The sequence below is a fragment of the Esox lucius genome, chromosome 11, assembly GCF_011004845.1.
Source record: "Esox lucius isolate fEsoLuc1 chromosome 11, fEsoLuc1.pri, whole genome shotgun sequence".
Lineage (NCBI taxonomy): Eukaryota > Metazoa > Chordata > Actinopteri > Esociformes > Esocidae > Esox > Esox lucius.
In genome coordinates, this window is record NC_047579.1 from 26,691,439 (window position 1) to 26,715,115 (window position 23,677).

The 23,677-nt window shown below is 39.9% G+C and overlaps 1 protein-coding gene across 5 annotated transcripts in view; it reads left to right on the forward strand.

The window, feature by feature from the left end:
- LOC105022941 (growth arrest-specific protein 7) overlaps positions 1–23,677 on the forward strand; it is a 45,780-nt gene that overhangs the window by 14,593 nt on the left and 7,510 nt on the right. For 3 of the 5 annotated variants that reach the window (XM_020051317.2, XM_020051318.2, XM_020051319.2), the window contains 7 exons: positions 139–204; positions 16,913–17,011; positions 18,656–18,771; positions 20,373–20,447; positions 20,574–20,652; positions 21,406–21,534; positions 22,017–22,140. In XM_020051317.2, coding sequence (XP_019906876.2) covers positions 139–204; positions 16,913–17,011; positions 18,656–18,771; positions 20,373–20,447; positions 20,574–20,652; positions 21,406–21,534; positions 22,017–22,140 — 688 coding nt within the window. The remainder of the gene's footprint in view (positions 1–138; positions 205–16,912; positions 17,012–18,655; positions 18,772–20,372; positions 20,448–20,573; positions 20,653–21,405; positions 21,535–22,016; positions 22,141–23,677) is intronic. The other 2 variants (XM_034295366.1, XM_013135790.3) reach the window with 1 other exon arrangement.

Below are 23,677 nucleotides of genomic sequence, written 5' to 3' on the forward strand. Positions count from 1 at the left end.
GCATCATCCGTTGAAGAAGCGGGGTTCCTCGTGAGGAGCAGAGTTAGGAGAAGGAGGAGAAGCGGTGTGATGATGGAAGCCGCCAGCTTTGACACAGAGGAGAGCTTTGACGTTGACGACGCCTCCTGTCTCTCCCAGCAGAGCCCAGGGAACACCTCCCCAGCCAAGAGGCAGACCAAGGAGATGAAGGAGACCAAGATAACAGTGAGTACCCTGAAGCTCCCAACCCAGAAACTCTACGTTTCACAGTCTTTTCATGTCTTCCTCTGTCTCTCCTTTTTCCCACTTAGGTATCTCTTCTTACTCTTCTCTCCATCCCGGTTTTCCTTATTCTTTGTGAGCAGCACCAGTCTCTCAGACTGTGTTTCGAATGCTGATTCAGTGAAACTATCAGTAATTACACTGGGGATTTATTTTTTTTTGGTTGCTAGGAGGATTCCACCTTAAGGTTGAACAGAAGGAAGTTGATCAAAATTAGGCATTACCTCACAATAAGCTAGATGCGTGTAGATTCCCCCTGACCGTCTGTTCACGTCAAAATGTGCTGCCCCCCCCCCATTCTACTGTGTGTTGATGGAGTCTCCGTGTCTGGCTGTAGATCTTTGTGGAATCTCAGATAAGTCACAGTGCAGCAGCACTGTCATCACACCAAACATCCTATTGGATACATTGTGGTCTAAAATAGTGGGTTTCCCGTAGGGCAGCTAATAGTTGGTTCCTTAAGGTCCATTGTGTCAGTGCTCCATACTATTAATTTCAGGCTGTCTTGTGGATTTGGGATCGAGGCTTGCCAAATCCGAAATTACACACAGGAGATGGAGATTCATCCTCAGGCAATGAAAAGGGGTTCTAGGGGTAATAGAAAATGGGTTTTATTACTGTCTTTAGGTCCATTCTGCTATCCATCAACACTAGCTCATCCAAACATTTACATCACACATGCAGCTTGAGCTCCCAAGTCGAATTTACTACCCCTATCTTCATAGCAGGAAGTCTTTATGCTCATTATAATCAAATGTTTTCAGACTAATTTCTTACATATTCAGAATATCTGTAACCACATTTAATGTATTTTGAATCTCTGTCAAAGTTATTCCGACTCTGGACTTTGCTGTTATATAACGGTCTGTACTGATGAATGTGTCGTGGAGATGGCGAGTGCTTGCAAAGCAGACAGACAGATAGAAAGACCGAGACAGTTTTGTACGTTCCCAGGGTTGGTTCTGCTCGATGGGCTTGCTGACCTGCTTCAGCCACGGGAGCTGTCAGTCTGCCTATTGTGAAGCCTCGCAAACCTGCACCAAGAGATGCAGGGAGGCCAGTTTCCATGGTGACAAAAGCAAAAGCACAATGAATAATGGGTGGTAAGATGGAAAACATTGCCATTGGAAACACTGAAGCTTTTCAGGTATGCATTGAATTGACACAGTAGAAAAGTAACATATTGTACTGTTTAAATATACATATATATATATATATATATATATATATATATATATATATATATATATATATATATATATATATATATATATATATATATACATATATATATATATATATATATGTATATATTCATATTCACTACCATTCAAAAGTTTGGGGTCATGTAGAAACGTCCTTGTTTTCCATGTAAACATACATGAAATTAGTTTGAATAGGAAATATAGCAAAATGAATAGGAAATGTAGTCATTGACAATTATAATTATAGTTAATTGAAATAATATTTGTCCTTCAAACTATGCTTTTGTCAAAGAATCCTCCATTTGCAGCAATTAGAGCTTTGCAGACCTTTGGCATTCTAGCTGTCAATTTGATAATGTAATCTGAAGAGATTTCACCCGATGCTTACTGAAGAACCTCCCACAAATTGTATTGGCTTGATGGCCACTAGAAACGGAAAATCAGCTGACTGCTTCTTCCCCTCATAGTTCTTGCATAGTTTGGAGCTGTTCTTTAGGTCATTGTCTTGTTGTTAGAGGTAATTGTCTCCAATAAAGTGCCGTCCACAGAGTATGGCATGGAATTGAAAAATGGAGTGAAAGCCTTCCTTCAAGAACCCTTTTACCCTGTACAAATCTCCCACTTCACCACCACAAAAGCACCCCCAGACCATCACATTGCCTCCACCATGCTTGACATATGGCATCAAGCACTCCTCCAGCATTTGTTTCATTTGGTCTGCATCTCACAGATGTTCTTCTTTGTGATCCAAACACCACAAACGTAGATTAGTCTGCCCGTAATACTTTTCCAATCTTCCTCTGTCCAGTGTCTGTTTTCTTTTGCCAACTCAATCTGTTCTTTTTATTGGCCAGTCTGAAATATGTCTTTTTGCTTGCAACTCTGCTTAGAAGGCCAGCATCCTGGAGTTGGCTCTTCACTGTTGATTGTGAGACTGGTGTTTTGTGAATATTATTTAATGAAGCTCCCAGTTGACGACCTTTGAGCTGTCTGTTTCTCAAACAAGTCACTCTAATGTATTGGTCCTCTTGCTCAGTTGTGCACCGGGGCCTCCCACTCCTCTTTCTATTCTGGTTAGAGACAGTTTGCGCAGTTCTGAGGAGGGAGTAGCACACAGATTAAAAAATGAGATCAGTAAGCCTTTTAAAATGATAAACTTGGATTAGCAAACACAAAGTACTATTGGAACATATGAGCATGATGGTTTCTGATAATTGGCCTTTGTACAACTATGTAGATATTCCATTGATCCTCTGCCATTTCCCGCTACAATAGTCACTTCCAACAATGTCTATACTGTATTTCTGATCAATTCTATCTTATATTAATGGACAAAAATTTGCTTTTCTTTCAAAAACAAGGACATTTCTAAGTGACCCCAAACTGTACCCACACACACACACACAGCTCCGGGAAAAATTAATAGACCACTGCACCTTTTTCCTTTCCTTTCCAAAAAAATCGAAAAGGAAAGTTTTGAGTGAGGAACAGAAGCATTCAATTTGCAGTGGTATCTTAATTTTAACCCTTCAGTTCCTCACTTAAAACCTTCCTTTTTGACTTTTTTGGAAAGGAAAGAAAAAGGGGCAGTGGTCTCCAGTGCTATATACTTTTTTACAGGTCACCTATCTTTTGATAGGATTTGATTGAAGGTGCTGTTAACCAAGAATTGTAGTCAGAGTCAACATACCCAGTAGGAATATTCATTCCAACACAAGCCCTGCTGGTTACGGCTATGCATTATTACACTGTACACCTTGCTATATTATGATCATGAAATCAAAAGAATGAATCTTTCTGAGAATTTATGCATCATCGTGCCATCATGTGCATGTCACTGCACAAAGGGTGTGTGTGGTCAAGAACTCTAAACCTGTTCTTGACTACACAGGTTTAGAGCGGGTCATAAGACCCATGGATAGACTGAGTGGACACTGACATAATACCATTAAAAGGCTAAAAAACTGGACTACACATAAGATTTCATGATATATGGACTGTGTAGGGGTCTGAGGACATCTGGTTGGCTAATAACCATGGTCTTGACCGACTGTATTCTAGGAAAACAGTGTGTGTTAACCATATACTCACTGAGAACACTGTAACATCTAGGAAAGGTTACATTGAATAGTCATACTAAAGACATTCTCTACTGACTTTGCAGTTTTATGATTTTGTTCACAAACCAAAAGTGGATAATCTCTAACAACATCTTCAAAATGCAACCATGATGTACAATCACAATGCATTGCTGGTGTCTTTAGAAATATTAATGGATCCCACACAGAAATCTCAGACATGGTGAATCCTGGATAAAATGTGTTTAATTATTATTCTGTTTTATATTTGTGTGGTATAACAACCAATCAAACACAGTGGAGATTGGATGACAATAGGATCTTTTTTTCTTTGTTTAATGAGTCATTTTGTAGAAGTAGTTTGGCAAAATGATGGCAGGCTAAGTTTGATTCCCAGCATGGTGTTTTTCTCTTGTTCCATGATGCATGTTGTGTCAAAACGTTTTGTTCTATTGACATGGACAGATTATGTCCACCACTGGGCCACGTCTGAGATATCATATGGCATTGATCATGGCTGCCCCTGTTCAAAGATGCAGTCAACTCAACTGGTTTGTGACCAGGCTGTAAATGTGTTGTGACTTAGTCACATCCATATCATGACCCAGGTTAATGTGTCTCATGTTGTACTGAGGACATCTTAATAACGGTCCACATTTTCCAGCTGCATCTTTCCTATACCCACCGCAGCGTGCTTTGACTTGTTGCTATGCTCCGTTATGAAAAGAAGGAATAACTGCTTCTTAATGTATCATCTGGTGTCATTTGTATAAACTCTGAGGCGTTATTTTGATGTGAATTTTTTTTTGCCCCTGTGCTGTCACACAACTCATGTAATATGAATGAGCAAACACAGAGATGGAAGAAAGCCACACCATATTGAGGATAGCCCAGGAAATCTTGGGAGTGTTTTGTCATGGAGGAAATGCGCCTTTACACACAAAGTAATTTGTCGCTTAGCAACAGTGGCTAAGCACCCAACAGTCTCAGTAGTGTTGTAGGTGTGTGGGGGGGTTTATGTGTGTGTACATACGTACATGCCAAAGAAAGTGTTATTTTTTAAAAGTGTTAGCTAAGGTGGCTCATGATTTATGTTTTAGTTTGACATCCCTGTGTTTTTATGTAATTAAGCATGGGTTATTTTCCATGCTGTTAGTGATATTTGTATCCACTCATCAGAGCTATTCCAATGTGTTAGGTCCTTTTCATTAGTTTAATGTCCAGGCATTATATATAAATATATAGCAATACATATATAAATGTAAATATATATTTACATACAGTTTCAATATAATTTCCAGTATACTATTTGTGCCTGAGAAAAACATTGTGCATAACTGCTTGAATATACCATGTTTACAGCATAGGGGGCAGTGTGATTAGTTGAGCCAATTTTAACTTAAGTTGTCCCAGAGTCAAGGGGAAAATAGACAGAAAATGTATACATCAACCCTTATCTCAGAAAATCCCGTCAGGTGAAATGACAAGAATACACCTTAAAAAGGAGTCCTGTTTCTCAACTTGCCCCAAGGTAAGATTATCCTAGTCAAGGGGTGTGATGTTGTGATTATCCTAGTCAAGGAGTATGATGGTGTGATTATCCTAGTCAAGGAGTGTGATGATCCTAGTCAAGGGGTGTGATGGTGTGATTGTCCTAGTCAAGGGGTGTGATTATCCTAGTCAAGGGGTGAGCTGATTCTAGTCAATAAAAATTAGCGAATCAACAGACTGCTCTGCATTCTTGAATATTTTATTATGTTCTACTCTATGTATTTAGACAAGCACATGTGCAACAAAAATGTTATGTTGAGTTGCAGAACCATGAGCCGGAAGACTTACATTATACATAAATATACAGTGATGGTATGGGGGTGTATTAGTGCACATTGCATGGGTGACTTGCATGCCTGTGAGGGCACCATTAATGCTGAACAATATATACACGTTTTAGAATCTTTTTCAGGGAAGGCCTTGCCTATTTCAGCAAGACAATGCCAAACCACATTCTGCACATGTTACAACAGCATAGCTCCATAGTAAGAATATGGGTGCTAAACTGGTCTGCTTACAGTCAATCAATCAATCAAATGTATTTATAAAGCCCTTTTTACAACAGCAATTGTCACAAAGTGCTTTACAGAGACACCCGGCCTTAAACCCCAAGGAGCAAACAACAGTAGTGTTGGATTTCAGTGGCTAGGAAAAACTCCCTAAGAAGGCTGAATTTTAGGAAGAAACCTAGAGAGGACCCAGGCTCAGAGGGGTGACCAGTCCTCTTCTGCCTGTGCCGGGTGAGATATTAAGAGTTCAATTAGAATAATAAATACATTTCTCTGGGCTAAATCCAGAGTCTATTTGATTCTAGACTAGGTGGACAAGGACAGGGACAGCAACGGGGCCCCCAAACCAGGTACTCCGCAGGTGTGGACCAGTCCAGACCTGTCACCCATTGAAAACATTTGGTACATTATGAAATTAAACATATTACAAAGAGACCTTGAACTGTTGAGCAGCAAAATCCTATTTCAAGCAAGAATGGGAAAACATTTCACCTACAAAACTACGGGAAGAGATGTAACAGTGTAAACATGCCTCTGTCCCAACTTTTGATATGTTGTCTTTGTACTATTTTCAATTAAATATAGGGATTCAATGATTTGCACATCATTGCATTCTGTTTTAATTTGCATTTTACCCAGCGTCCCAACCATTTTCGAAACAGGGTTGTAAATTAATTCATTGAGAATAAAGTTATATAACCCACCTTACTTTCCAAGTTTAAAAAATGTACAACAAGGAATGTCTCATCCAGAATAGTTTTGTATCCTGCTGTTGAATGTATTTTCATCATCACAGTAAAAATAAAATATAAACTATAAAACTGGAAAATGCTGTACATTTTCCCCTGAAATCACTGACTGCTAGATGCTCCACTTCATCTACTACATTAAACCTATGGCTGCCAGAGGCAATATCCCTGCTCTCATCTGGGAACCCAAGAACCTCCTACATTTACTTCAGCATTTAGTTAGGATAAATGCAGATAGAGGACAGACAGTCTCCCTAGTTGATTGGTTAACCCAGTCTGCTGCCTGCCTCTCTTCAAAGCTCCAAAATCATATCCAGCAAGAACATAAGGAACATAAGAAGCTGAAAATCAGTCCAAAAAAATATAAACTACCATAAATGAATGCCAACAGTGCAATAAAATCCTTGGTTTGTACATTTCATAGAGCCAATGCATATTAATCTTTCAGCCCTAAGAGTGTTGCTCCTCGATAAGCACCAATAACAGAGAAGAGATCTATAGAGACAGCCGTGCTGCAGATAAATGGTCTCATTTTCTGGAGGATGTGAGCAGGACATAAACAACAGCAGTGATAAATGGCGAGTCAGTGTAATGGAAAATCTGGTGCCCATGACAATCAGCATGATCTCTCAGCCGGAAAATGAACAAAGTGACTGGACTCCACCAAGTAAATCATGTTGCATAGCATTGCATTAGATTAGGAGTCAGTGGCACTTCAATGCATGTCTCAACTACTGTATCTAGTGATGTGCAGGCACAGGAACATAGACATAGGCGCGTGTGTGTAACACAAGTATTTTGACACATGCTTTGTGTAATGACAAACTGTCACACCAAAGTTCCCAGTTGATTAATCTGAAGATGGACACAAGAAATCTCCTCTGATCTACAGTTTGTTAACCATTGTAGATTTCTGACTTGGATGTAGCATGGAAATGACTGGAAATTGGCAGTGAGCTAATGTGTCCATTCTTGAATTATAATTAACTCCTTACTGCAGTTATACAGGACTTGCAAAAGCTATTCATAGGAATCCCTTAATGGCATATGGGTACTTTACACTGCTATACAACGCAGCGCAAAAAGTAAGACTGTATGCATCTGATGAATAGAGAATAAAGGTCACTTCCTTGAGGGACAGAAGGAAATACTGTGAAGCGATTGCTCAGCATATCGTAGAGTTGTCTGGCACCAAAGTACATGCTTCTGATAAGTCTGACAGGAAATGTCAGTGTTTTTTTGAATGCACGTTGCGGCTAAGAAACCATTCCTGCCATTTCTAATTTCTACGCTCCATCGTGCCCAGCATGGCCCTTTCTTTTAAGTCTTCTAAAAGTTAAATTGTGCGGTGTGTAAATGTTTAGTCCCTTAGTGATAGAGCTTTTGAGATACCCCTGTATCTCAAAAGCTATTTCACTGTCCCATGCAGAAATTAAGTTGACTTACCATTTCATCTTGTTTGTCAGTGAAGCTGTCTAAGTTCAGTTGGGCCAACATGAGAACAAGGGCTCAACATACAGGATGCAGTAGAACCCATTTCATTCTGCACCATTATTTTCTTTAAGGAGGTACTGTACCAAGTAAAGCAAACAATCATAATAGTTCGACTGCAGTATTGGTGCTGAAAGGATTACCAATATACTGTAATCCTATCCAGAATTGTGGCTTTTCTGGCAAGTAATTTCACTATGTTCAACTGTGGCAAAATTGTTTTCATGCTTTCCCAAAAAAACCTGTCCAGATTGCAGCCCGAGTAGCTACAAATTATTGGCGGTAATTGTTGTGTCACCATCCATGACTGGAGATCAACCTAGGCAAAATGAAACAGACAAAGTGTTCCCCAAGATGAAGAATTTGTTAACTGACAAGTAACTGATACTCTTCTGCATTGAGCGGTCTCTTTACAATCCTCTTTTTGTCATATGAGGCCTTTCTGTTCCACCAAATGTAAGTATCTTTACTAAAGGGCAGGCATTGTACAGACATGAGTAAATAGGGATTACAAGAGCGAGCTCAGCACATATCCTTTGGAGGTTCCCCATCAGAGCAGTGGATGTAAAGTTGCCTACCCTCACCATCTGGGTTTGATCCCTCATGAAGAGCAGGGTTCCACTATTGTGTTTACAGTCAACCTGTTTTCATTCAACAGCATTCTCACATAAATGTTCTTCTTGTCCATGTGATCTTCATGTGATCTTTGCATGCTGTGAGGACAGAATTAGAAATGCAGTTTGAGCCAGCAGTCTTGCGAGGACTAAAGTTTGCATCGACAACAAAAGCTTCCTCAGGGTAAACTCTTTCTGTTCAATGCCCTATAGTTCATTAACTGTCCGCTATGGTGTCGGATAGAAGAGGGGTAAATGAAAAAATACATGAGAGTTACTGTAAATGCCTAAAAGAAATATTGATTTGAATTTCTTCAGGGTGTAACATGGAATCCACTTGATTGTGAGGTGTTCCATGTGGTGCATGTCACAGACCCGGCTGTCACTTGTGTGCAGTAAGGTTGGAGGCCACTCAGGTTGAACATAGTCCCAACTCATCTGGTTCCACCAAGAACATCTGTTCATCACTCACACAGTTCTCATTTAGTAGCCTTAAAGTTTACAAATCGCTGCACCTCAAAAAGGTGCTTTTAGATCCCAATATAATTCTAGAATGCTGCTGTAGATTACTGAGAATACTCTAAATAAATAATAAATAACACACATTTCATGTAAACAGATATAGCACAAAAACTAAGAACAAATCCTCTTTTGCCACTGGCCATTTTAACAGTTATATGGCCATTCATGAATGACATTGATAAAGTTAAACTGACTAACGTTTCCTTCTAAGTTTACCTTTACCACAAATAGCTTCAATGTATGCCATTTGCTACTGGCCGTTTTAACAGTATTAGCCAGTAATAAGCTTTACCGGTATCTACTAACTTAATAGAATACTCATAAGAATTGAGCAATTGCTAGCGAGTCTGCCAAAGCTATTTCATTTCATGGCATAAGAACGTATTTTTTTCCTTTCATGGCAAAACAACATACTTTTGTCTTTCATTCGTGAATGACACTGATACAATAACTATCAATAAAAGTGACGATAACTAACTTTTTCATCAAGTGAAAAGATGAGAATCGAGGAATCTACCAGAAATAATTAATACATGTTGTTAATCTCAATAGATTCAAACTCAGCGCTTCCACATGAGAGGCACTGTCTTTAACCACTACGCCACTGCATTACATGTTTTAGCAGTTACTAGACTCCATTGAGAATTGTGTTAAACTGATTAACGTTTCTTATTAAGTTTACCTCCACTATAGCATCTATGAACTGTGGCTTTTACCACTGACCGTTTTAACAGCTTATAGCCAGTAATAGGCTTACTAGTATCTACTAACTACCTAGGAATAATCATAAGATTTGAGCAATTGCTAGCGAGACTGAAGATTAACTTTTCCATGCCAGAAACAGTCGTGTATACAGTTTCAGTTAAGGCTTACTATAACGTAACTAGTATATTGTAGCCAGCAACTGTGTTTGTCTATCCTGATCCAAAAAGCATACATGGATGCGTACTTCAAAAATCCACAAGAAACAGTCGCAATATAACCGCAAACTGCTTAATTTCAGGCTTACGATAATGTAGTTACTGGAGGTTTTACCTAGTTACGTTTTTGTCTATACAGAACAATCCATGATGCAAACTTGGCTTCACCTGTGAGGAGATATGACGCTTATGCTGTCCGGCAAAAATAACAAGTTAACTTTGTTTTAAAGAGCACATCATTTTCTTAAAACTGACACCACATCTATTTAAGTAGAACTATTGAATATTATAAATATAATTTGAGTGTAATGTGCCTACGGTACATACAAAAGAATATTCTAATATACATTACATAGAAAGACATCAGAGCATTTGGAATGTTCATTTGTGATCAGTATGATCATGGATCATTGTTGTTGGTTGAGGAGCCTTATGGCCTGAGGGAAAAAACTGAGTTTGGAAGTGCGAGCCCTTATGCTCTGGTGGTGTCTGCCAGACAGCAGTACTGGTGTGAATAGACCATAGCCTTGGTGGCTGTAGTCTTCAGTGTTCTGTGCTTTCCTAAGGCATCGTGTATGGTAGATGCCTTGCATGGAGGAGAGATGGCAGCCGATGATACACTCCACAGACCTCACCACCCTCTGGAGGGACTTGCGATCGGAGCGGCTGCCCTATCAGGCAGTTATGCATCCTGAGAGGATGCTCTAAATGGTGCCCCTGTAGAAGTTGGTGGGAGTTTTTACAGACATGCCCAACTTCTTGAGTCTCTTCAGGAAGTATAGTTGCTTTTGGGCAGTTTTCACTACCGAGTTTGCTTGCCTGGACCATGTGAGGTCATCTGTTTATGCAGGTGCAACCCAAAAGGTACAAAACATACTTGGTAGCAACTGAAGATGAAATAAATAAATGTACTTCAAACAGGAAAAGTATTATAGCAGTACAAGCAATTGTGATGCTGTTTAGCATCCTGTACTTAATTAAACACCTTTCAGTGGCTACATGCAACATATTAAAGTAGTAAGTGAAAATCTCTAAGCAAAAACTAAGTACAATTCTGTGCTGGCCTATCTGCACAGTAATGCTGGAAAGACTTCCTGTTCACATCATTTCCTTCATTTACTGAGTATGAGTGCCATCTATGTAGCCAATCACCCCTGGACACCCTAAAATATTAACTGATTTGTGCTTCAAGTCTCAAAGCTTCATACTAAACTGATTAAACTGATTTCTGCTTAGGCTGATACCTGCAATCCTTTGGACTTATTTCTTGATGAGTCTTGTGTGTCTGTGACTTAGGAACACTACTACAGTGTACAGAAAATGTTTCAGTGCAAGAGTCACATCTCTTACAGCCCGACAGAGACGGTTGCCTTGGACATATGCTCAGCGTCAACGACGTTATACAGAAAACTGCAACGCAAATAATTTGTTCCGAACTGAGAGCACGTCCACCATGTATCATAGGAACGATATGAGGGCTGAGAATATTTTTCAGATAAATGATCGATTGTGCAGAAAAACTGTAATTCTGAAACAGATAGTCATAAGGGAACGATAAAACATCCAAACGGGGTCTGATCACTCTCTCCCAACGGAGATTTCTGCAGAGAATTTGTGCTTCTACTGGCTCTTCGAGAAAAGGAAACGAACTGTCTGACACATTCAGATGGCAGGTTTCAGTGAAAGAGTAGGACAAACTCAGGGTTAGTTGCTATGGGATCAGTGTGCATTTCCTTCTCCGGTGCGTTCTATAGTTACCACCCATGACTGTATTTGTTAGTGACGTAGATGTGGCTTTCCTAATAGTTATTAGGCAAATAGTTATTAAACATTAAATTCATAATACTTTATACATCTATGTGAGTCTTTATTTTGAGGCCTAGTTTAGCATTAATACAGTGGTCAGAACCCATGATTGCAAAAGTTTTGTTACTTCCCCCAAATTCCCTGATAAAAAAAATATATATCACATAATCTGGAAAACCTGACAAGTTTACAATAATTATGGTACCCTGCCTGCAAATCACTGTCTTACAAAGGGATTTGTAATTCCTCTTGGAATCTAGCCATACTCAGAATATTGAATGGAGGGGAGTTGTATTCAATTGGAACAACCTAATTAAATTATTGTTTTAGTTGATAACAATACATGTTATTTATTTGTTGCTAAGATTAAATTATTAGTCAATGTACATGCACAAACACTGGTATGAAAGAATTCAGCAATATAAACCTTTACTCAATTCATTAACAGAAGTCAGATTTACTCACATACATTAGGTAAAAATGTGTCATTTTGCGTGTAATATGTCAGAAAATGTGACTTAATTTTGTTGTGTGTCAATATTGCATAAACCTTTTAAGTAACAATTCAACAACTTTGAGTTAAACTATAAATATTGAAGTAAAAACTGCTTTAGGGTTTACAGTGTCAACACATGCTAATCAATAAATGGTAAGAGCTAAAAGATTGACTATCAGTTCTAAATGTGTCTGTTTCTTCTTTATGCTGCTGAAAGCATACTATTTTTTTCTGTGTGCACATGATATACATTTGCTGGTTAATCCTGCTGAAGAAATAATTGCGGCCAGCAGGTCAAACGAAAACTGAAATGAACAAGACACTTCCCACTTAGAAAATAGGAATAATTCACTACCCATCACTGTGTTGAGCAGCCTGCAACAGTGGGTCGTTTAGTTCATCTGGGATGTTGAGGCCTCCAGCAGAGAAATTAAGTGTTTTATTTTTTTATTAATATATTATTATTTTTTAATTAAGCCCAGTTCACAGGCCTGATGGCCTCAAGCAGTTCTGCTTTATAGTAAGTCTGCCACTGTCAGTCATCAGTTCTCAACATGTCTTTTATTCTCTAAAGCTGTCTGCAGCTTCTCAGTCAACTTATAATAAATATGTCTTGGTTAGATATATTTATTTTAAGGTGACTGAGAGACCGCAAATTAATTCTGTCAGTTATCTACTGTAGAACTAATCTTTACCTGCCATTCAAACAAACAATTACAATTAACAAATTCCTAAAAGAAAAATTTAAGTCTGATCAGTAAAAAGAACTGCACATCAATACCAGCCAGACATTCTGGGTTCAGATACAACACTGTAGCTAGCTAGCGCCAAACCATAAATATTATTTGGTACTAAATCCTGAATAGGATGCATAAATCATCAAAGGCAATTTCAAAAAAGTTATAACAAACCTTTTACACTTGAACTAGTAACGCATTAAAACATTTTTAGGGTAGCAAGTAGTTGCTTACATCAACTAGCATAGCTAACTAGCTACTGTAGCAATGTTCAGCCCAAAGCAAGAAACAGAGGGAAGTTGATGTAGAGTCAATGTGTCTTTCATCTTTTATGTACCCTGGAGCAGTGAAATAATTCTTGCTCAGCTACAGAGTATAATTCTCTTGTGATTTTGGATAGCTGAACACTATAATACTATACTGTTTTCCAACCATAGAATTGAAAACTCTCACACGATGGCAGTTTGTTTTAATTTAGACCTAAACCTGTCAACATACAGTAACCTTGTTTTTTCATATGTATGTCATAAAAAAAGACTGCTTCATGAAGCCGGTTGACAACCAACCCTACCCCCAGTGACAACCAACCCTACCCCCTGTGACAACCAACCCTACCCCCAGTGACAACCAACCCTACCCCCTGTGACAACAAACCATACCCCCAGTGACAACCAACCCTACCCCCTGTGACAACAAACCATACCCCCAGTGACAACCAACCCTACCCCCTGTGACAACAAACCATACCCCCTGTGACAACAAACCATACCCCCAGTGACAACCAACCCTACCCCCTGTGACAACAAACCATACCCCCAGTGACAACCAACCCTACCCCCTGTGACAACAAACCATACCCCCAGTGACAACCAACCCTACCCCCTGTGACATCCAACCCTACCCCCAGTGACAACCAACCCTACCCCCTGTGACAACAAACCATACCCCCAGTGACAACCAACCCTACCCCCTGTGACATCCAACCCTACCCCCAGTGACATCCAACCCTACAACCTGTGACAACAAACCATACCCCCAGTGACAACCAACCCTACCCCCTGTGACAACAAACCATACCCCCAGTGACAACCAACCCTACCCCCTGTGACAACAAACCATACCCCCAGTGACAACCAACCCTACCCCCTGTGACATCCAACCCTACCCCCAGTGACAACCAACCCTACCCCCTGTGACAACAAACCATACCCCCAGTGACAACCAACCCTACCCCCTGTGACAACAAACCATACCCCCAGTGACAACCAACCCTACCCCCTGTGACAACAAACCATACCCCCAGTGACAACCAACCCTACCCCCTGTGACAACAAACCATACCCCCAGTGACAACCAACCCTACCCCCTGTGACAACAAACCATACCCCCAGTGACAACCAACCCTACCCCCTGTGACAACAAACCATACCCCCAGTGACAACAAACCATACCCCCTGTGACATCCAACCCTACAACCTGTGACAACCAACCCTACCCCCTGTGACAACAAACCATACCCCCAGTGACAACCAACCCTACCCCCTGTGACAACCAACCATACCCCCTGTGACAACCAACCCTACCCCCTGTGACAACAAACCATACCCCCAGTGACAACCAACCCTACCCCCTGTGACAACCAACCATACCCCCTGTGGAATGGGATATCACATTTTTTCACAGTTTTTAACTTTATGTTAAAGCATGTTATGATGACCAACGTAATATTATTCATATCCATGACCTTAAGCTTTGAACTATTTAAATATTTCTTCTGTGACTTGCCATATCTATAATTTAAATTTTACTACAAATATTGCTGCTAGTTTACAGTACTTTTTTTAAACTACTGCTAGTTTACAGTGTTATGTATATTATTTTTGAATCTTCTTGCTATATTTTTGCTGTGTGTATATTTTTCTTCTTCTCACTACATAGATGTAGTGTGCTATACCACCAATCAGAAGCTTATTGCTTTCATATGTATCTTTAATTTTCCGTATTGCTGCTTACTTATCTATAATGTTCAATAACACTACCCAGATTGCTGATAGTTTACAGTACACTCTTTGAAACTGCTGCTAGTGTACAGTGTTATGTATAGTGTTTTTTGTCTGGCTATATATTCGTCTTCTTAACTCTCACTACGTATTTGTCGGGTGCCATGTCACAGGAATTTTACTGTGGAGGATGATGCTGTGTTGTTCGTTGCATTTGACAAATAAACCTTGAAACTCTATAGGCAACCACCAAAATATACAAATATGCCAATGTAAATAAGTAGGTTAATATTCATAAATTCAATGCACATAATATAAACGATATATTGGTACAAATATGTGTGATTCTATTATATTGGCCAGCCTACAAATTGTTTGTCCCTACAGTACTTAGTCTCTGAATCTTTTCCTAAGGCAAACATTTCAAAAATGTTCAAAGAAATTACACCATACAAAGACTATTTGGACTATGGACTCATATGGACTCTATAGAGCTTAGAAAAACACACCTCTAATGGTCTTATCCAAGCAGTTTCTTTTCAAAAAGCTTCATCACTGTTTTAACTAGCTAGATAGCACAAGCTAGCTAGCCAACAAACAATAAAATTGTCAAATATTTAATTTGAAGAAAATAACTTAAAAACAGAATACCTTTACTATATATTGTCAAAATCTTAAAAAGAATGTCATGGGCTGTAATATTATTTGATTAGGGAATCTTAACCTTCAATCAATCCCCAGACATATATCCATATCACTCGGGTTCTTCCTTAATTGTATTTTATATGTAACTATTTTGCATTAAGGGGAATGCTTGGTAATGGTGATCAATTCCTCCTTTCCTTCTTCTTTGGCATATATGCTTGGGAACACCCAATAGGCTTAGTTATTTGCTGCAGAAAGCTTCAAACAGAGTCATTGTTAATTGAGCAGCTTTAGTAATCAGCCGAGTACTAATCTTAAAACCATTTCACAGTGTCCCTTTTCCTTGTCTTGCTGTGGTTTACCCAGGCATTGAGCATGCAATGTGTTTTGTGCATCTGAGTTTCAGCATGTTTGGATGCCCATGTAGCCTGTGGGATTGGTCATGTTGTTGTGCCAGCAGGGAGGGGTTACAGATGGCGAACGTTACATAATTGAAGACATTTAAGAGTAATTGAAGATGCTGTGGGCCAGAGTGTGTGTATTCAGTCTGAGAGCTGGATGTGTTTATCTGTCAAGCTACTCTTTAGTGGTCTGTTGTTGTTTTATTTGGTTGATTGTTGGTTTTTGTGTTGCTGTTTTCCTCTAAAAAGACAAATGGTTTGGAGGATTGTTTAATATTGTCAATAGTATCTGTTCAAACCCCTTTAAGTTGTTGTAGGAGCTATGTACAATGATGTTTCAACTTCTTTTTATTGCTTCCTTAAAGAAAACCATCATGCCCAAAAGGATCTTCAAAAGGTTTTTTGAGGAACCATTTGAACTAAGTTCTTTGTGTTCTTCAGTACATTTTTAGTTTGAAGATCCCCTAAAAGATTCTCCATGAGGTTTTTCTTTTTAGTCTAGTTTTAATGTATTGAAATATAAAAGGCTCAGGTATGATGGTTTGTGCTATATTTTGCTCTTTCTGTTCCCTCCATCTCTCCCCTCCCTCTGATCTCTTCCTCATCCAGAGGATTCTCTGGGTCATCGTTTTGACGACCAACACACCCTGAGAGTATTTACTCATTCCTGACCTCTCTTCAGGACACTAACACACACACACAGCCTACATGGCATATCTCCAAATCATAGTTTTTTATGTATACTTCTCACAAAATGTCAACTCACATCTTATTCTACAGTAAATGTTTCTCCCCCATCGATTTCTGAGAGATGAGGCCAATTGTTGTCTTACCTCCTCCTGTCTGTCTTTCTGTTGCTCTCTTAATGAAATGCATCTATTCCTGCTCTCTTGAATTTGTTTAACTTTTTCCCCCATATGCTTTCAGATCAACTGCGTCACCTTCCCCATTCCGAATGTGACACCAGATCAGGCAGAGCAGCAGCTACTGAAACCCAATGAGTGGAGCTACTGTGATTACTTTTGGGTAAGACAGAAAGTCTCCAGGGGTCTTCAAACTGGGGTCTGTGAACCCCTGGGTGGTCAGCAAAGTAATTTGAAGAAAACCAAAATAATTTAGTGGATTTTGTTCATTAACTCAGTATTAGGTTTTAATATGAACTAAATTACATATGTTTGTTATCTTGATCAATCTTCCTGTGTTTCCTATCCACAACAATGATAATAATATTCTTCCTATCAATATGCAAAGAGCCCGTGCACTTGCCTGTCTCAGTCGGTACACCAGTGGTAGTCAGAGTCGGTTTTACTCTCAAGGCACATGCTCTGTGGCCTCAAACTCCAGGGTGCTCAATCCAAGTTATTATTCATGTCATTTCCAGCCACTTGTAAGGAGGCACCCTAGTAAAATATTCTTAGGAGCCCAGAATGCTAGAAACAGCCCTGACCAGACAGCATAAAAAAATATGAAGAACTACACAAAATGCTTAATTGTGCAAATGTTTAACTGGTGTGGTGAAGTTGAATGGAGTCTGGTGTAGCGTGGTTGAAATTAGTCTAGTGTAGTGTGGTTGAAATTAGTCTGGTGTAGTGTAGTTGAAATGTGTCTGGTGTAGTGTAGTTGAATGGAGTCTGGTGTAATGTAGCTGAAATTAGTCTGGTATAGTGTAGTTGAAATTAGTCTGGTGTAGTGTAGTTGAAATTAGTCTGGTGTAGTGTAGTTGAAATGTGTCTGGTGTGGTGTAGTTGAATGGAGTCTGGTGTACTGTTGTTGAAATTAGACTGATCCGGTTTTACTTCAAAATTATAACTCCTGATTCCCTGACCAGGTCTTTCTTTAAAATCTCTGTTTTATTTTGGCTTCCGTTGTCTTTCTTTGTGAATTAGTCAAGATATTAATTAGCTGGCTAACCCACAGAGATGAATTCACCAAACACCCAGATGATGGACTCTGCCTTGTGGAGGCTGCGAGGATGTCCAGTTAGCCAGTCATTTGCCTGTCTATATTTCCTGTGACACACTGCTGTGCTAAACTCAAGCCCATTGTGTGAAATTGTGTCTCATTTCTTTGACGTGGTCTCAGCACATCAATCCCTGTTGCATCCACATCCTGTCAGGCACGGTGGGAAGTGCTGCAGGCGAGTGACTCTTAGAGCGTGTGGAGAGTGATCAGGCCTGACCTTCAATGGCTCAGTGATCCACACACACTGACTGGCTTCCACCAACACTTACCACAAACAAAACATGGATTTCTTTTATTTTTTATACATACAGGGCCAAGGCACTAAATTCACATAAATGACACAAAAATTGCATGAACAAATTCAACCATGCCCGCATGATGATAGACTCATATGAATTAACTGTGATTTAACCGGGTAAGACTACTGAGAACCAACTCACCTTTTCCAGAAGGCCAAAATGCATTCAGTTGACAAGACAATACACAGAATTTTTTTTTTAAATACTGTAAAAAAATGTATACTAATAATAAAAACAACCCACCTACACAAATACATTCTAAATAAACATTACAAATACAATATATACAGTGTGATACATAAAAACATTAAGAAAATCTCACTGCAGACTTGCTTGTCTCCATTACATGAAGAGTGTGACTGTATTGATCTAAGCGCGCACCCGCGTGTTGTCTCTTCCACCCCCTCAGACCGACAAGAAGGACCCCCAGGGGACTACCTCTGTGGCCGGCTTTGAGGTGCTCTTGCAGAAACAGCTGAAGGGCAAACAGATGCAGAAAGAGATGGCTGAGTTCATCCGGGAGAGGTAAAGCAGCAGCTCAGCTTCCTGGGGTTCGGAGGCATTTCTGGTTTTGCATGGATATGTTTTGTGTCATGTGAGCTGAGAAATGCTATTGGTTATGCTCGTGTAATCTTTTTTTGATCATATCATTTTCATTTTTGACTGTGTTTTTTGTGTTTTATCCAGATAAAACAGGGCTGTCTTGACATTATAATTTTTTCATAAGGCATTCATTATTTTTTTACCCCTAATGCACACACATTTTTGATAAATATCTTGAGTGTGCAAAGCAGTGAGTTACATTTTGTCTTGCGTTTGTCTATATGATGCCTGAAAATAGCAAGAGGCCCCACTTTAAGCCCAAAACAAAAGTCTCCATTGACTCTGTAGTCTTGAGAATTAAGAGGACGTTTCCTCCTGACTGTTTGAGACAGTTCATATAAAGGCCTAATTCAGGACTGACCTTCAATGGTTCATTGGCTTGCTGCATTTTGATAAGGTGCCAGCTGACCTTAGCAATGTGTGATATAAGATTCAGACTTAACTTAGGTCTTTAGAATGGCCTTTGTCACTTCTTTAGAGGGCCGATTTACTTACAGGGGATTTTGGTTATTGGCTATTTGGCATTTTGTTTTTTGAATGTTGTTCTGATGACACAAATATGACTGGCTGCGGGCCTCCAATGACCAGGATTAATTCCATGGTTGCGCCAAATGTAGTTTATGAAGCCTGATTTACTTTAGCAGTTGTCACCAAGTGCTTATACTGACACCCGGGCTAAAACTCCATAGGCAAGCTACAACAAGAAACTGATGCACAGTAGTTAGGAATATCTTGGAACCTAGAGACCTCATCCTGGTTAGCAAGTACCTAGAAAAAAACCAAAAGAGGGCCATTCCTCTTTTGGCTGTGCCAGGTGAAGATTATACAGTACATTACCTTTTTGTTCAGATGAACAGCAGGTCAGTAAATACAGTTGGGCTGTGTCTCGGGTCTTTACGCAGAAATCAGGTCAGCAGGACAACCAGGTGGACTAGGACAGAGATGGCCAGGTGGCCTTTCCCTTCAGATTGAGTCCCTGCTCTTAGGGAAGGGTTGCATTCTAGAGACTCCTTGTGGCGGATCTGCAGCTAGCAATATGCTAAAATGTCCAGGTTGGGCAAACAGTGTCACAAGACGTAACACGGCTTGATGGGACGTCTTTCTATGACGTGTGTCTTGATCTCAGATTCTCCCCAGCCTGCTGGGTGTTGTTGGGATTGAACGAGGCAATAGTTGTCTTAGCATAGCATAAAGGCCACTGTATTGTATGTATTTGGGTGCCAGTGATATTGGAGGAAAGTGTCTCCACTCCCCAGTGCTCTTCTGAAGCTTTGTTAGTTAAATATAAAAAGCTCCCCTACTAACAAGACGGTTTCTGTCAGCCATCAGCAAACTCTGTGCCCCCTGATAAGTCAAGGAATTTTCCAAAAATGACAAAATGCAAACTGTCCTTTGTTAGAATCATACCCAGAACCTCTGCACTGCATGCTTTAACAGCAGGGCTATACGGTCTTGTTGATTGTTCCAATAATATACGAGTCCCACTGTACTTCAGGGCCCATGGCCATCTTTGTCTGTTGCAGGATAAAGATTGAAGAGGAATATGCTAAGAATCTTTCTAAACTCTCGCAGAGCCCCTTGGCTGCTCAGGAGGAGGGGTGAGTGAGTTAATTTAATAGTTTTCTTTTTGTATTCCCTTTACATCACATACCTGCATGCTTATGGATTTTTTCATCCATTCTCTCCAGGTTTATTGATGTCTCTCTTGTTTGATCCTATTCCAGAACCCTTGGGGAGGCTTGGGCCCAGCTTAAGAGGAGTTGTCATGATGAGGCTGAAGTCCACCTCAAATTCTCAAACAAAGTAGCCTACTGTCTTTTTAAAACATATGATAGATTCAATATAAACGGATCAAAATAAGATACACTGGAACTGGACTAGAACAACCTCCATGTTAAACTCTTTCATACTACACACTATTTGCAATCAACACTACAATATCATATATATCCTATGACCTTAGAGGAAGCTTAGTTGGCTGCATGTTTGTATTCATGTGCCTTTGACCAACCCAAGGTCTTTTTGACAAATGTCCCAGTGGGTTTGTTGACCTCAACTACATCTGACATGGGCAAAGACTATAATAAGGAAGGGCCGACATAGCAGTGATGCAGTTACAACTGATCCAGTAACTCTATACCGAGTGCAAAGCAAGCCTCAAACAAAGCAGCCTTGGAGCTTTTACACAGCCTCCATTGTCGGACTAATTAGGTGCCTTCTGATGAACGGCCGTCCATAGACATGCAGTGTGTCCTGATTCCCCTCTCCTCTGAACTCAGAGACGTCTGATGATGGGATTGGGTTGGTAATGTGTGGTCAACCATGAGAGTGGGAAGTCCTCATCAGGGTTCAAGTGCTCTATACTTTTTCCATTATCTATGCTATATGAAGCTGGGTCATGAACATACTTTTTAGGTCTCCTGTCCGGACTCAAACTGATCTGTGTTTTTAGCTAGTAGCTAAAGTTTTAAGTAGATATGCGGAAAACTCTGTAGCAACAGTGCTGTTACACATTGTTCTTTAGTAATCACACCTGTAATATCTGCACCTGTTCAGCTCCAGTGTGAGGTGGAGAAGCCCCTGCTGACATTTAGAGACAACTTCAAGAAGGAGTTGAAGAAGTACGACCACCATATCATAGACCTCAGGAAGCAGCTGGCCAGCCGATTCGCAGGCGTAGAAAAGGTATGGGCCACTATAAAGCACAGCATCCTGTAATCCTTTTCTTACAATTCAGGCTTTCCTGGGTTTTAAATGATAGAAAATGTGAGAAAAAGTTCGTTTTCACTCTTGAACACACCTTTTTTTTAATTATTGCTTTTCGTTCTCCCCATTGTAATCACATAGATTAGACCAATCAATAACTTGGCTTTATACAATCATACCATGCCCAGGAGATTTTGTGGGTTTTTGGATGGAGCCAAGGGCTGTGCTTGCATTTTCTAAAGTATTATGACCTTGGAGAATTGCCTCAACAGACAAGATGAAGGAAGAGTCTATGATGTGGAATAAGCATGGATTAAGGGATAAAGATGGGATTTGAGTGAGAAAAGAGGTAGCCAACATGAAAGGAGTTTAATGACTATGGTAATAGCTGTAGGTGAAGTAGTATTTGCATGAACTGAATCATTGTTTCTGTTTCCGCGCTTCTGCTTGGGCCACTGTAGGCCCGTAAAGCACTCGCAGACCGGCAGAAAGATCTGGAGGTGAAGACCCAGCAGCTAGACATCAAGCACATGAACAAACATGAGGAGGACATCAAGAAGGCCCGTCGGAAATCTACACAAGCAGGTCAGAGAGCCTCCACTCGGGTTAAATACAGCACTTCAGACAATAATGTAGAGCTGCCCATTTCCAGGAATTCAGAACTTCCACAATTCCAGGAAATACCAGCACAATGTTGTAGATTCTGCAGAATCAAATTTAGCACCAAATTTAACACACCTGCTCCCCATTCACACCTGAGACCTTGTAACACTATTGAGTCACATGACACCGGGGAGGGAAAATGGCTAATTGGGCCCATTACTTGCTAATTCCATTGTAGCAAAGTGTCATTTCTTCAGTGTTGTAACATGAAAAGGTATAATCAAATATTTACAAAAATGTGAGGGGTGTACTCACTTTTGTGAGATACTGTATATGTTATGTAAGCAACCATTGAGGCCGCTCTTGAGTTGCACGCCAATTGCCTTCGGTTGTGATGTTTTTCTGCCATTATGTAAAGTTGCACTGTAAAAAAAATATTAACTAAAATGGATTCAGTATACAATTGAATGGCAACCAGCTCCTATGGTTTTGTAAGTTTGCTCAACATGTTGTGAGAAATTATTGCAAGAGAGCCAGTATTATTACTACTATACTAATTAAATTATATTTTTTATGGTGGGATGGTTATTTTACACAATTTTATTCTTCTTGAAATCCAGTTTGTCCAGGGCCCAGCTAACTTTGGACAGTTGATGTCGACATGCGTGTCTTCCAAGGCACCTTCTAGTTCTAATGCCCTTCTAGTTCATATTACACTACTCACTCAACCATAGAGTTCATACCAGAATTCCTATACGACGATAGGAATGCATACTTTGGCTCTCGATTGAACTTACAGGCGCCCAAACAACCAGAGGTCTATAGACACTGGCGAAACACCCGGGGTGGCAAGGGGTGGCCGCTGCCACCCTACAAAAATGGCTTGCCACTCCACTCACCACCCCAGTTGTCAGGTGTGTCTGCTATAATGTATTCTTAATTTTACTGAACAGTATTATATTTTTTCAACTTTCGTTGTTAATCTCTATGGTAACCCATTCCAATATCTTTGAGTCCCCCCCTCCCCGTAAAATGGTTGAGTCCGCCTGCACCTGTCACCGTGCTGCTCCCCTTCCCTTCCTGTGAAAACACCGGGCGGGCGTCTGTCCATGTCATGTTACTCTTAGCAACTTAGCAGTCAGGATCTCACTAGCCTAGCAGTAATGAGATAAGGTACAGCTGCACATGTTTACTAAATATACAATACAAAATGCAATCTTATAATCTTGCATTAGCAGCAGACATTTATTATAGTTTAGATATGTCTGATATCGTCTACTAGCTAATGTAATGCAATTGTCAATATTAATGGTGAAATTCGCGAGCTAGCAAATTTGCAGATGAAGCAGCTTGCCATCGTTGCCATGTAATGATTGTCCTGATAGCTAGCTAAGTGCAACAATGTTGTAGATAAATGGATAATTAAATGATTCATTTAATTTATGGAGAAAGTTATGGTTTATCTCCAATACTTCTAAATTAGACAACTGTGGACATATATATAACATCAACAAAATGT